This window comes from Macaca fascicularis, chromosome 12, assembly GCF_037993035.2.
Source record: "Macaca fascicularis isolate 582-1 chromosome 12, T2T-MFA8v1.1".
NCBI classification, from domain to species: domain Eukaryota; kingdom Metazoa; phylum Chordata; class Mammalia; order Primates; family Cercopithecidae; genus Macaca; species Macaca fascicularis.
This window is the reverse complement of record NC_088386.1, coordinates 115470981-115482841: the sequence shown is the minus strand read 5'-3', so window position 1 is coordinate 115482841 and position 11861 is coordinate 115470981. Positions and strand designations below refer to the sequence as shown.

At 58.1% G+C, this 11861-nt stretch overlaps 2 protein-coding genes across 5 annotated transcripts; one reads left to right on the top strand and one right to left on the bottom strand.

Annotated features, from left to right (window-relative positions):
- Positions 1-114: 114 nt before the first annotated feature.
- Positions 115-6671, bottom strand: TMEM198 (transmembrane protein 198). 4 transcript variants are annotated; one of them, XM_045367775.2, is made up of 5 exons: positions 6322-6671; positions 5805-6009; positions 2616-3191; positions 1343-1545; positions 115-992 (listed from the first exon to the last, which is right to left on the bottom strand). In XM_045367775.2, exons 2-5 carry the CDS (start codon positions 5968-5970, stop codon positions 855-857), a joined length of 1083 nt encoding a protein of 360 aa, XP_045223710.1. In that variant the 5' UTR covers positions 5971-6009; positions 6322-6671; the 3' UTR covers positions 115-854. The 4 variants fall into 4 exon arrangements, with proteins under 4 accessions (XP_045223710.1, XP_015287583.1, XP_005574461.1 ...); XM_015432097.3 differs by having other exon boundaries at positions 5873-6009; XM_005574404.4 differs by having other exon boundaries at positions 5805-5974.
- A 218-nt stretch (positions 6672-6889) lies between these two features.
- Positions 6890-11773, top strand: CHPF (chondroitin polymerizing factor). Its single transcript, XM_005574401.4, has 4 exons — positions 6890-7474; positions 8533-9106; positions 9596-9775; positions 10087-11773. Exons 1-4 carry the CDS (start codon positions 7161-7163, stop codon positions 11344-11346), a joined length of 2328 nt encoding a protein of 775 aa, XP_005574458.1. The 5' UTR covers positions 6890-7160; the 3' UTR covers positions 11347-11773.
- The last annotated feature ends 88 nt before the right edge of the window (positions 11774-11861 follow it).

Here is an 11861-nt window from a genome sequence, read left to right as displayed (position 1 = left end):
TGATGTGGGAGGGCAGACCTTGCCTGGAGCCTCTGTGCAGTGAGCGACACTGGGGACCGAGGGCTGTAGTGCTTGTACCTGGCCCATGAAAGTGCCAGCCACCAAAGACCACCATTCCTGGCAGAGGCCACGCAGTTTGGCACATTTATAAAAGATGTAAAACAGAGTGGGGTGGGGGAGACAGAAGCATGAGGTGTCCAGGTTGGCATGACAGACACCAGACATGCACCGTGCATTTCAGCCCCTCCCCAACTCCCTTCCCAACCCAGCCCAGAGCAGCACCCCCCACCCCCATCTCCTGCCACTGCCCTCAGGCTGGTGGCTTTGCAGAGGCCAGGGGACCACGGTGAGGGGTGCTACAGTTTGCCCCATAGACAAGGACAAGAACCCTTAGATGAGTCTGGCTGGGAGGCAGGGCGATGGGAAGGAAGGTAGCCCCTCCGCGGAGACATGCAGGAGGTGGCCCATGGGACCCCGGCGGGGGGTGAGGAGGTGGGGTTGAGCCTGGAGAAACCCTACCAGTCAGAAATCTAAGGCAAGGGTCCCAGCGTCCCCTCCAAGCCCGCCCACCCCTGCACACATACACACAGACACACGGGCAACACACTCACAACCCTGAGCACACCCCAATGGGGTTCACACCCCGAGTTCCTCAGGAGCCTCTTGGGAGCTTGGGAGGGGGCTTTCCTCTCAGGCCAAGACTCGCCTGAGACAATCCTCCCTTCTAGTGACCAGGCCAGCCCTCTCCAGGCTGGGGAGAGGGACAGCCAAAGCCAGGGGGCTAAGTGGCAGCCTAGCAGGCCTCCCCGAGCTGGCAGAGCTGGTGACTGCAGAGTCTAGACAGGCAGATATGGCTATACCCGCACTGGGGGGCCTGAGCAGGCTGTCAGAGGCCCCCGGGACCCATACTCATAGTCCGCATCTGTGGGTGAGGCCATGAAGGAGCTCAGGGAGCTCCCGGTCTGCCGGTCTCGGAAGCTCTGGATATAGCTCTGTGGGGAGCAAACATAGGTGTGAGAGTCCCACCGCAGAATCCTGCCCTAAAAGCCACCTCTTCCTGAATTCCTACATGCCTGACACCCCTATAGACTGCCATAGATCCAGAGTCCACAGCCCTGAGACCCCACCACATAACCATATCCCACTTAAAACCCATACTGAGGGCACCTTTCCCCCAATCCCCCCATCAGCTGGACCCACCAAGCCCCTGGTGCGTGGCCTCCGATGCATGGACAAATAGGCCTTCTAGATAGCAACCAGTCCATGGGGAAAGCCCAGTCCTGTTTGGACAGAGTTTCCACACTTCCTTCTCATTCTGGCTGGATGGGCTCAGGGAGCTCACCGGGGAGAGGACGTCTCCATTGAAGCGTTTGATGGGCACTGGCCTGCGCCGATAAGCAGGGTCTGGGGGCCCAGGCCTGGGAGGAGCCCGGGGACCTCTGGGGGGAGCCCGAGGAGGTCTCTTTTTCCGCCTTTTCTCCTTGCGATCTTCCTGCTGCCGAATCCGCATCAGTTGCACACGTCGGCGCTGCCGGCTGATGACCACTGTGGTGGGATGGGTAGAGAAGGAGCTCAGAGGACTGTGCGCCTTATTTCCCCTGAGCCCTCCCTCTCTCTTCCCACCTGAGGCTCTAGGCTTCCAGATTCCTCTTGTCCATAACCCCTTACTCCCACCCTGTCACTTCCTTTCCTGGTCTCCTGCCTCTCAGAGGGGACTTCCCGCTGTTGTTGTTTTCTTCCATAGGTCTTTATGGAAGATTCCTAGGCTTCCAGGTACCCCCTTCCAGGCTGTCATCCCTCTCCCAATCACCTAGGCCAGCCACCATCATCTTTCCACTGGACAATCACAGCTGCTTCTTCACTGGTTTTCCCTACACTTGCTCCCTCTAATGCTTTCTACACTCAGCAGCAGAATGAGCATCCCAAAAACTAAATTAGATTCTATCTTCCCCTACTTTAAACCCTCCAGTGGTGTCTTATTGCCCTTCCAACAAAATGTGGAGTGCTTCTTATGACCCAGAGGGTCCACGCAATCACCCTGGCTCCCACACCTCACCTTCCATACTCCTGCCCCACTTCCTCAAACAAGCTGAGCTCATTCCTTCTCAGGGCCCTCGCCCTTGCTGTTTCCTCTTCTCTAGCTCTTTGCATGGCTGGCCCCTTAGCCTTCAAGTGCCTGCTTACATATCACCTCCTTCAAGTAGCCTTCCCTGACCACCCTAACTCTAATAGCTTCCATAGGTCACTCTTTCACATTACCCTGCATGTCTCTGTCATATCACTCTACACAACTGGAATCATCTGGTTTGTTTGCATCTCTGTTATCTGTCTCCTGCCTGCCCTGAATGTACACCCATAAGGACAGGAACCTTGTCTGTGTTATCTCTGCTGTATCCCTGGTGCCTGGAATGGTGTCGGTGCAGAGCCAACACTCCATATGTTGTTGTGGAATGAATGATGGCACCTGGGTCCTATCCTCACAGACCCTGAGCAAGTCAGCTCTCTACAGCCATCGAGGCCTTCTGCTGCTGTCCCCTACTCCTCAGTCACTCGGCCCCCCACCCATCCCTGGCCACCCACTCCTCTCATGTCCACCTTGGCCTGTGCCCCCTTACCTTCCGTGTGGGAGTCCCCCTCAGCTGTCACCCGCCACTGCACCAGAATGCCCATGAGGCTGAGCAGGGGCCAGAGTGCCAGCAAGGCCCAGCTTCGCCAGCAGAGGGGGGGCACAGGAGCGGCCCGGAGTCGCTCCACCACGTAGCGCCCCAGCAGTAGCAGCTCGGCGAAGTAGTCAGCGGCAGTGGCGATGAGCGCAGCACCAGTCACGGCGGTGGCCAGGGTGGTGAGTGGGCGGGGCCAGCGCAGAGTGAGCAGGGCACAGAGCAGGCCGCCCCCCAGCAGCAGCCCCAGTGGACCCCACACGGAGCCTGGCTGGTAGTAGGGTGCGGAGCCCAGCAGGGCAGCAGCTGCGAGCAGCAGGCCAAGCAGCAGCCCCACCAGGAAGAGGCCCACGCTGCGCACGAGCATGGCCACCAGCCCGCAGAGCAGCCCGATGCCCAGCGCGATGCCCGCGCTCGCCCCAGCACTCAGCTGCGTCTCTAGCACCCGCTCTCGGTAGCACAGGAGGAAGATGACCACCGAGCCAAACAGCAACCCAGTGAGGAAGAGCACTGCCTTGAAGCAGCGGTAACCTGGAGGGGAACAGGGGCTAGTGAGGGGCCAAGATGAGGGCACCAGGCTGGAGGGAGCAGGTCCGAGGGGTCAAGGACATGGGATCCCAGGGGAACCAGAGACAAACACACTAAGATCAGAGAATTGAGGGTCACTGGGGTCATGAGGGCATCAGTGATGGGGCCATTGAGGTCAAGGGAGGTTAGAGAGATAGGGCTGTTGGCAGTCAATGGGAAAGCAGACATAACCATTGAGATCATGAGGGTTGATATATTTGAGGATCACAAGAGTTAGGATAAATCTTTCGAGTCAAGGGTGACTCCGTGCATTGCTGTCATTGGGATCATAGGAGTCAGAGAGATAAGTCATTGGGATCCCAAGAGGATCAGCAAAAGAGTCAGTGGGGTCTTTGAGAAGGGATTGCTCACAGAGATGAGGTATTTGGAAATCATAATAAACTCGAGGGCTGGGCGTGGTGGCAGCACTTTGGGAGGCCGAGGCGGGTGGATCACAAGGTCAGGAGTTCGAGACCAGCCTGATCAACATGGTGAAACCCTGTCTCTATTAAAAATACAAAAAATTAGCCGGGCATGGTGGAGCGCACCTGTAATCCCAGCTACTCAGGAGGCTGAGGCAGGAGAATCACTTGAACCCAGGAGGCAGAGGTTGCAGTGAGCCAAGATCGCACCATTGCACTCCAGCCTGGGTGACAGAGCAAGACTCTGTCTCAAAAAAAAAAAAAAAAGTTGAGAGGTGAGGGTCACACAGGTTCAGAAAGATGAGTTTTTGAGGGTCACAGGGCTTCAGAGATATGGCACCACTGAAAGGTTACAAAGAGGACAGAGAAGCAGAGTTATTGGGGAGTTGTCCTGGAAAATGAGGTATTTGTAGGTTAGGGAGATTGACAGAAATAGAATCATTGAGAGTATAAAATGATTTCCAAGAGAGAGGAACACTGAGACCAAAACAAGGAATTACTGGGATCACAGTATGGGGAGGGGTGATCAAATGATGAGGTTATAGGGATTAGAGAGGAGTAACCAGTGATCAAAGCTAGGAGTAATAGAGGGGGTCAGAGGGATGGAAGGTAATGACATAACTGGAGGTGAGGGGAGGTAGAGGTCACTAAGGCTTACATGAGGTCACACAGAATCAAGAGAAGGAAATAGTGTTTGTGGAGTTTCAGAAATAAGGAGGTTATAGGGCCATTAGGCCCATTAGAGATACCTGAAAGGGTGAGGGAAGTGGAGATTCTGAATAGTTGGAAAGATGGAAATCAGAGGTGGGGGTCAAGGAGTCAGGGAGAGCCAAAGAGAAAGATAACAGAGGAGAGTCACTTCCAGGAGTAGGGGGAAGTATGAGAGTCCAGGAGGCTCTGTGAGCAGAGAGAGGAGTAGGGTGTGGACAAGGGCTCAGAGTCCATGAGCCTGGGAGTAGTGGTATCCGAGAGGGGTAGGATGTCAGGAAGCCCAGGAGAGGGAATATGAGGCCACATTGAGCAACATGCAGAGGGAGTGGGTACAGATATGGAGGGGGTGAGGTGATACAGAATCCTCAGAGGCCCAGAACGTGTCCTGAACCCTTGCGGGGGGCACTTCCTCCTGCCTACTCTTCAGTTGTTCAGCCCAGAGTTTGGGGGAGGAATGGGAGGGACCATCTGGCTCCCAACCCTGTCTACCCACCCATTGTAGGAGGAGGCTGCAGAACACAAGTCTTGCACTACCTCTGCCCAACCTGGAACCCTAGCCCCCAAGCCTCATTTGCCCCCCACAGGTCCCACTCACCTATAATTCTCCTCCCAGAGGCTTTCTTTGGGCCCCCAGCTTCAGAGCTCACTCTCCCCTCGGAAGTTCTGTAACTCTTGCTGCAGAGCCACTGGTCACTTACTCCCATTACAGTGGGCCACTAGCCCATATGGCACCTTTATGCATATTCGAAAAAGGTGTGCCTTTCTCTAGGCAAAGCAGCTTTGTACCAAGGCCCAGATTTTGTCAGGCAGAGCATGAGCTGGACTTTAGCCCCCACTTGCCCACTCAGCTGAGTTCCCTTATTTAGTACCCATCCTGTACAAGTATTCACAGCAGCTCTGATTACCGGAGCCTGCCTTATAGGCTGGATGGATGTGTGTGACCACCATCCAGCCCGCTCTAATATGTATCCCAGGTGTAAATGCTCCAGGGAGTCTCCTCCCTGTCAGATGATATGCCCTATGGTAACGGACCATGTGTAATGACCCTGCTAAGTGTTTTCAGTGCCTACCTAGCACAGTGACCCAAACACATCCTCACCACAATAGCTACTATCTATTGAATGCTTATTGATTCTTATAACACTACATGAGACAAATGTGATCATTGTTCAGATGAGAAAACTGAGGCGCAGACAGATTAATGTGCCCAAGACATCACAATTAGTAACTGCAAAGCTAAGTAAATTCAAACTCAGGTGTGCCTAATCAAAAAACCTGTGTTTCCTATAATATAGAGTCTAGACAATCTATAAATGTGTGGGATGAAAGAAAAGGAAGAATTATTCACAATGGTAGAGGGATTCAGGGAAGACTTGAGGGGCTCAGAAAAAGAACTCGGGAAAACACTGGGTAGCCCAGGTGAGGGATGAGATGGGGATCTCACCGAAGAAGCAGTAGACGACTCCAAACAAACAGCACATGATGCAGACGAGGGCCGGCAGTGCCTGGTACCTGCGCTCCAGGGGCTGTTCACAAGGGGCACCCCAGAAGGCATCATCTGGCTCAGGAGGCAGTAGCTGGAACCGCAGTGTTGCCACAGTCCCCGGCATAATGCTGGGAATAGAAGGGAGTCACCCTCCCAAGTTAACCTGACAGAGGGAAAGTTGGGGTCACAGAGGAGTCCTGGGTCCCCACCAGGATGGGGGTAGGAGAGGGATTGGGAGAACTCAGCAAGGACAGTGGACAAAGGAGTGGTATCCACATTTGTGCAGCTCTGGAAGCATCTCTGGAGTGGAGAGCAAAGACAAAGGGAAACAAAAGTGCCTGGCTAGAGGAGACTGGGATGAAGTTAAAAGAGGGACGGGAGTCAGGGGGGATGAGGGGAGTGTGCTGCCAGTGAGAAGAAGGCAGCCAAGAGATTCGTCTGTGGGCGGCTCAATATGGGATTGTCCAAGATTTACCTGGGCTGGAGGCGACCTGAGCTTCTGAGTGAAAGAGACTGTGTAGACGCCCGAGGGGCCGGGGTTGCGGGGCGCCACAGGCTCCAATTGACTGGGGTCCAGGGAAAGTCCGTCGTGCGAGGAAGGGGGCTGCTGGGCCGCAGAGACTGGTCTCGGCGCGGTGGCGGCGCCGCTCCACCTCCAACACCGGCTGGCACTCCAGTCCCGCGGCGTCCGGGAACTCGGTTTGGGCCTGGGTAAGGGGAAGGAGCAGGAGCCGGGGCTCGGGCCGCCCCAGAACCGCGGCCCCATGCCCTGAGCCCGCCCGCGGCCTTTGGTGCTGATGGACAGCTCCGGCCTCTGCTCCTGACGTCACTCAGGGCGCACCATCCAGGCAGGGGCGGGCTGCTTCTGACGTCACCCGGGACGCACCAACCACGCCGCGGGAGGCAGGGGACTCCGCCCCCGGCGTCTCCCTCTCCCGCACCGAGGTGGGGGCACTTCCGGGGGCCCTTCCCCTTTAACCTCCCCCTTCTCCTCCCTCTCCGGTAGCGGGAGCTCGAGACCCCACCCCGGGGGCGGGGCCCTTGCAGTGACACGTCGGACAGCTGCGGCCGCGGCTGAGGCTCTGGGGCCGAGCGCAAGAACCCTGCGCACCCTAGAGCAGCTGCTGGAGGGGAATCGAGGCGCGGCCCCGGGGATTCGACTCGGGTCGCTGGCTCTGCTCTGCGGGGAGGGAGCGGGCCCGCCCGCGGGACCCGAGCCCTCTGGATCCGCCCCCTCCCCGGTCCCGCCCCCTCGGAGCCTCCTCTGGCTGCTCTGGGGCTTCGCCAGGGCCGGGGACCCGCGGTCCGGGCGCCATGCGGGCATCGCTGCTGCTGTCGGTGCTGCGGCCCGCAGGGCCCGTGGCCGTGGGCATCTCCCTGGGCTTCACCCTGAGCCTGCTCAGCGTCACCTGGGTGGAGGAGCCGTGCGGCCCAGGCCCGCCCCAACCTGGAGACTCTGAGCTGCCGCCGCGCGGCAACACCAACGCGGCGCGACGGCCCAACTCAGTGCAGCCCGGAGCGGAGCGCGAGAAGCCCGGGACCGGCGCAGGCGCCGGGGAGAATTGGGAGCCGCGCGTCTTGCCCTACCATCCCGCACAGCCCGGCCAGGCCGCCAAAAAGGCCGTCAGGTAGTGATCGGCTGCGCCTGCTCCACCCACTGGGCAGCGGCTGGGACGCGCGCGGGGAAGCAGCCCGGGCCCGGGTCGGGCTCCGGAAGGAAGGGGCTGGCGAGCCAGGAAGTCTTTGGGCTCCGATAACTTCCGATGGCCCTGCCTTCCCCAAGAGCCGTGGGGCCAGTCCGAGGCTTTCTCTGGGCCCTATCCCGGCCTGGGCTGAACTTGCTGGCCTGTGTCCTAAACCGACTCGACCCGATGGCTCCCCAAAGATCCTACTAGCTCCCTGGCTGGGCTACTGGGGTTAGAGAAATGACTTGTATATAGGGTTGAGTGTACAGAAACAGGGAAAGAGAAAGGCGAGAACTAGGATTTACCTGGATCTCTTGTTCCTCAGTGGGTTACAAGGGCCACCTCAGGGTGAGCTGGGGGAGGGAGCGCCCATCCCATTAATGTATCTGCTGATGAGTTGAAATAATTTCTAAGTAACATTGGGTTCAAATGCTGGTTCTGCAATTTACCTTCTGCTTTAACAAAGGTAAGTTCCTGGAGCCCCTGAGTCCAGTTTGCCCCTCCCCGCAAAAACACTCAGTACACCCCTATGCCAAACGTTCCTTTATATCATTTATGTGAGGCATTTGTGGCAAAATGACATATTTATATAGAAATGAGTAGATACATGGTATGTCCAGCATTTGGCTGGACAGACAGATATAATCAGATATAATTAAACAGATATAATCAGTCTCATTTTACAGATGGCTCAGGTTAAATAACACGCTTAAGGACATAGCTACTAAGTAGCGAACCCTGGAGTCAGACCCACAATATCTCTCTCCTATCTGGGTGGGTGTTGCCATCTCACAAATGCAAAGAACTACCTGTGTAAGACCATTTCGTTTAAATCCTCATGACCCCTGGGAGAGAGGGTTTATTCTTATCCTATTCATAGGTGAGAACACAGATGCAGAGAAGACGCGACCTGCCGGAGTTTGTGCTGACCACCCCCTCCACCCCCCTCCACCCCCCACCCCGTTGTCTTTTTCATAACCTTGTGCCATCTCCTCCCCTAGGACCCGCTACATCAGCACGGAGCTGGGCATCAGGCAGAGGCTGCTGGTGGCGGTGCTGACCTCTCAGGCCACGCTGCCCACCCTGGGCGTGGCCGTGAACCGCACGCTGGGGCACCGGCTGGAGCGTGTGGTATTCCTGACGGGCGCACGGGGCCGCCGGGCCCCACCTGGCATGGCGGTGGTGACGCTGGGCGAGGAGCGACCCATCGGGCACCTGCACCTGGCGCTGCGCCACCTGCTGGAGCAGCACGGCGACGACTTTGACTGGTTCTTCCTGGTGCCTGACACCACCTACACCGAGGCGCACGGCCTGGCCCGCCTAACTGGCCACCTCAGCCTGGCCTCCGCCGCCCACCTGTACCTGGGCCGGCCCCAGGACTTCATCGGCGGAGAGCCCACCCCCGGCCGCTACTGCCATGGAGGCTTTGGGGTGCTGCTCTCGCGCATGCTGCTGCAGCAGCTGCGCCCCCACCTGGAAGGCTGCCGCAACGACATCGTCAGTGCGCGCCCTGACGAGTGGCTGGGTCGCTGCATTCTCGATGCCACCGGGGTGGGCTGCACTGGTGACCATGAGGTGGGATGATAAGCTATCCCGGCGATACCTCCTGTCATGTTCAAATCCCTCTGAGAGGCAAAGGGGTGGTGGAGCTACAGGCCTGGTTTTCCATGCCAATTCGGACATTTATTTTCTATCCCTGTGACCCCGGGTAGATTACTCAATATCCTGGGCTTCAGTAGCTTCCTCTGTGCCAATAGAAATAATTATTGCTCGGAGTTGTTACAAGGATTAGGGAAAATAAGGGAGCCTTGTACATAATAGGCATTTGATGTTAGTTATTGTTTTAGCCCTTGGACAGCTCTGAGACAGGACGCATGCCCATTTCGCAGATGAGCTAGCAGAGGCATGCTGAAGGTCACACAGACTCACAACTGGTCAAGGTAGACTTAAACCCTCAGACTGTAAGTCCACAACAGGTCATAGACTGAGGAGATGAGATACTCACTATGAGACAATGGAAGACAATGCCAGCTCATAACAGATCCCCTCCCTTCCTCTCCCCAGGGGGTGCACTATAGCCATCTGGAGCTGAGCCCTGGGGAGCCAGTGCAGGAGGGGGACCTTCGTTTCCGAAGTGCCCTGACAGCCCACCCTGTGCGTGACCCTGTGCACATGTACCAGCTGCACAAGGCTTTCGCCCGAGCTGAACTGGAACGCACGTACCAGGAGATCCAGGAGTTACAGGTATGGTCTAGGTCTGGGCATGGCGGAGTGAGGGGCACAGGATCTGAGAGGTCACAGAGATCCCAGAGAAATGAAAAGTTAGCACTAGAATCACAGAACAAAACTACTTCCCAGCCCCTGCCTGTTTCTACGTTCTCTGATGAGCCTCCAGGCTCTTAGGCTGTCTATGCTGGGGAAATGATAGGTAAGGACCCTGGGTGGGCAGGGGACTAGTGACCCATCCTGAGTGGCACCTGCTGCCTACCCAGTCCCCCAGCTGTGTGCTGCTCCTCTGGTCTGCCCCTTACTCATGGCCTGTTTCTCTGATCCAGTGGGAGATCCAGAATACCAGCCGTCTGGCCGTTGATGGTGACCGGGCAGCTGCCTGGCCTGTGGGCATTCCAGCACCATCCCGCCCGGCCTCCCGCTTTGAGGTGCTGCGCTGGGACTATTTCACGGAGCAGCACGCTTTCTCCTGCGCCGATGGCTCACCCCGCTGCCCACTGCGTGGGGCTGATCGGGCTGATGTGGCTGATGTTCTGGGGACAGCTCTAGAGGAGCTCAACCGCCGCTACCACCCGGCCTTGCGGCTCCAGAAGCAGCAACTGGTGAATGGCTACCGACGCTTTGATCCAGCCCGGGGTATGGAATACACACTGGACTTGCAACTGGAGGCACTGACCCCCCAGGGAGGCCGCCGGCCCCTCACTCGCCGAGTACAGCTGCTCCGGCCGCTGAGCCGTGTGGAGATCTTGCCTGTGCCCTATGTCACTGAGGCCTCACGTCTCACTGTGCTCCTGCCTCTAGCTGCGGCTGAGCGTGACCTGGCCCCTGGCTTCCTGGAGGCCTTTGCCACTGCAGCACTGGAGCCTGGTGATGCTGCGGCAGCCCTGACCCTGCTGCTACTGTATGAGCCGCGCCAGGCCCAGCGCGCAGCCCACGCAGATGTCTTCGCACCTGTCAAGGCCCACGTGGCAGAGCTGGAGCGGCGTTTCCCCGGCGCCCGGGTGCCATGGCTCAGTGTTCAGACAGCCGCACCCTCACCACTGCGCCTCATGGATCTACTCTCCAAGAAGCACCCACTGGACACACTGTTCCTGCTGGCCGGGCCAGACACGGTGCTCACGCCTGACTTCCTGAACCGCTGCCGCATGCATGCCATCTCCGGCTGGCAGGCCTTCTTTCCCATGCACTTCCAAGCCTTCCACCCAGCTGTGGCCCCACCACAAGGGCCTGGGCCCCCAGAGCTGGGCCGTGACACTGGCCGCTTTGATCGCCAGGCAGCCAGCGAGGCCTGCTTCTACAACTCCGACTACGTGGCAGCCCGTGGTCGCCTGGCGGCAGCCTCAGAACAAGAAGAGGAGCTGCTGGAGAGCCTGGACGTGTACGAGCTGTTCCTCCACTTCTCCAGTCTGCATGTGCTGCGGGCAGTGGAGCCGGCGCTGCTGCAGCGCTACCGGGCCCAGACATGCAGCGCGAGGCTCAGTGAGGACCTATACCACCGCTGCCGCCAGAGTGTGCTTGAGGGCCTCGGATCCCGAACCCAGCTGGCCATGCTACTCTTTGAGCAGGAGCAGGGCAACAGCACCTGACCCCACCTGTCCCCGTGGGCCGTGGCATGGCCACACCCCACCCCACTCCTCCCCCAAAACCAGAGCTACCTGCCAGCCTCGCTGGGCAGGGCTGGCCATAGCCAGACCCCAAGCTGGCCCGCTGGTCCCCTCTCTGGCTTTTTGGGTCCCTGGGCTCTGGACAAGCACTGGGGGAGGTGCCCCCAGAGCCACCCACTTCTTGCCCCAAACCCAGTTTCCTTGCCCCCTGACGCTGCCGATTCGGGCTGTGGCCTCCACATATTTATGCAGTACAGTCTGCCTGACGCCAGCCCTGCCTCTGGGCCCTGGGGGCTGGGCTGTAGAAGAGTTGTTAGGGAAGCAGGGAGCTGAGGAGGGGCATCTCCCAACTTCTCCCTTTTGGACCCTGCTGAAGCTCCCTGCCTTTAATAAACTGGCCAAGTGTGGACTCGTGATTCAGAGGTTTTGAAAGGGTAGACGGGCGTGGGGGAGGGAGAACTGGCTAAGCACACAGGCTCCCCTGCCCCTGCTGGGGC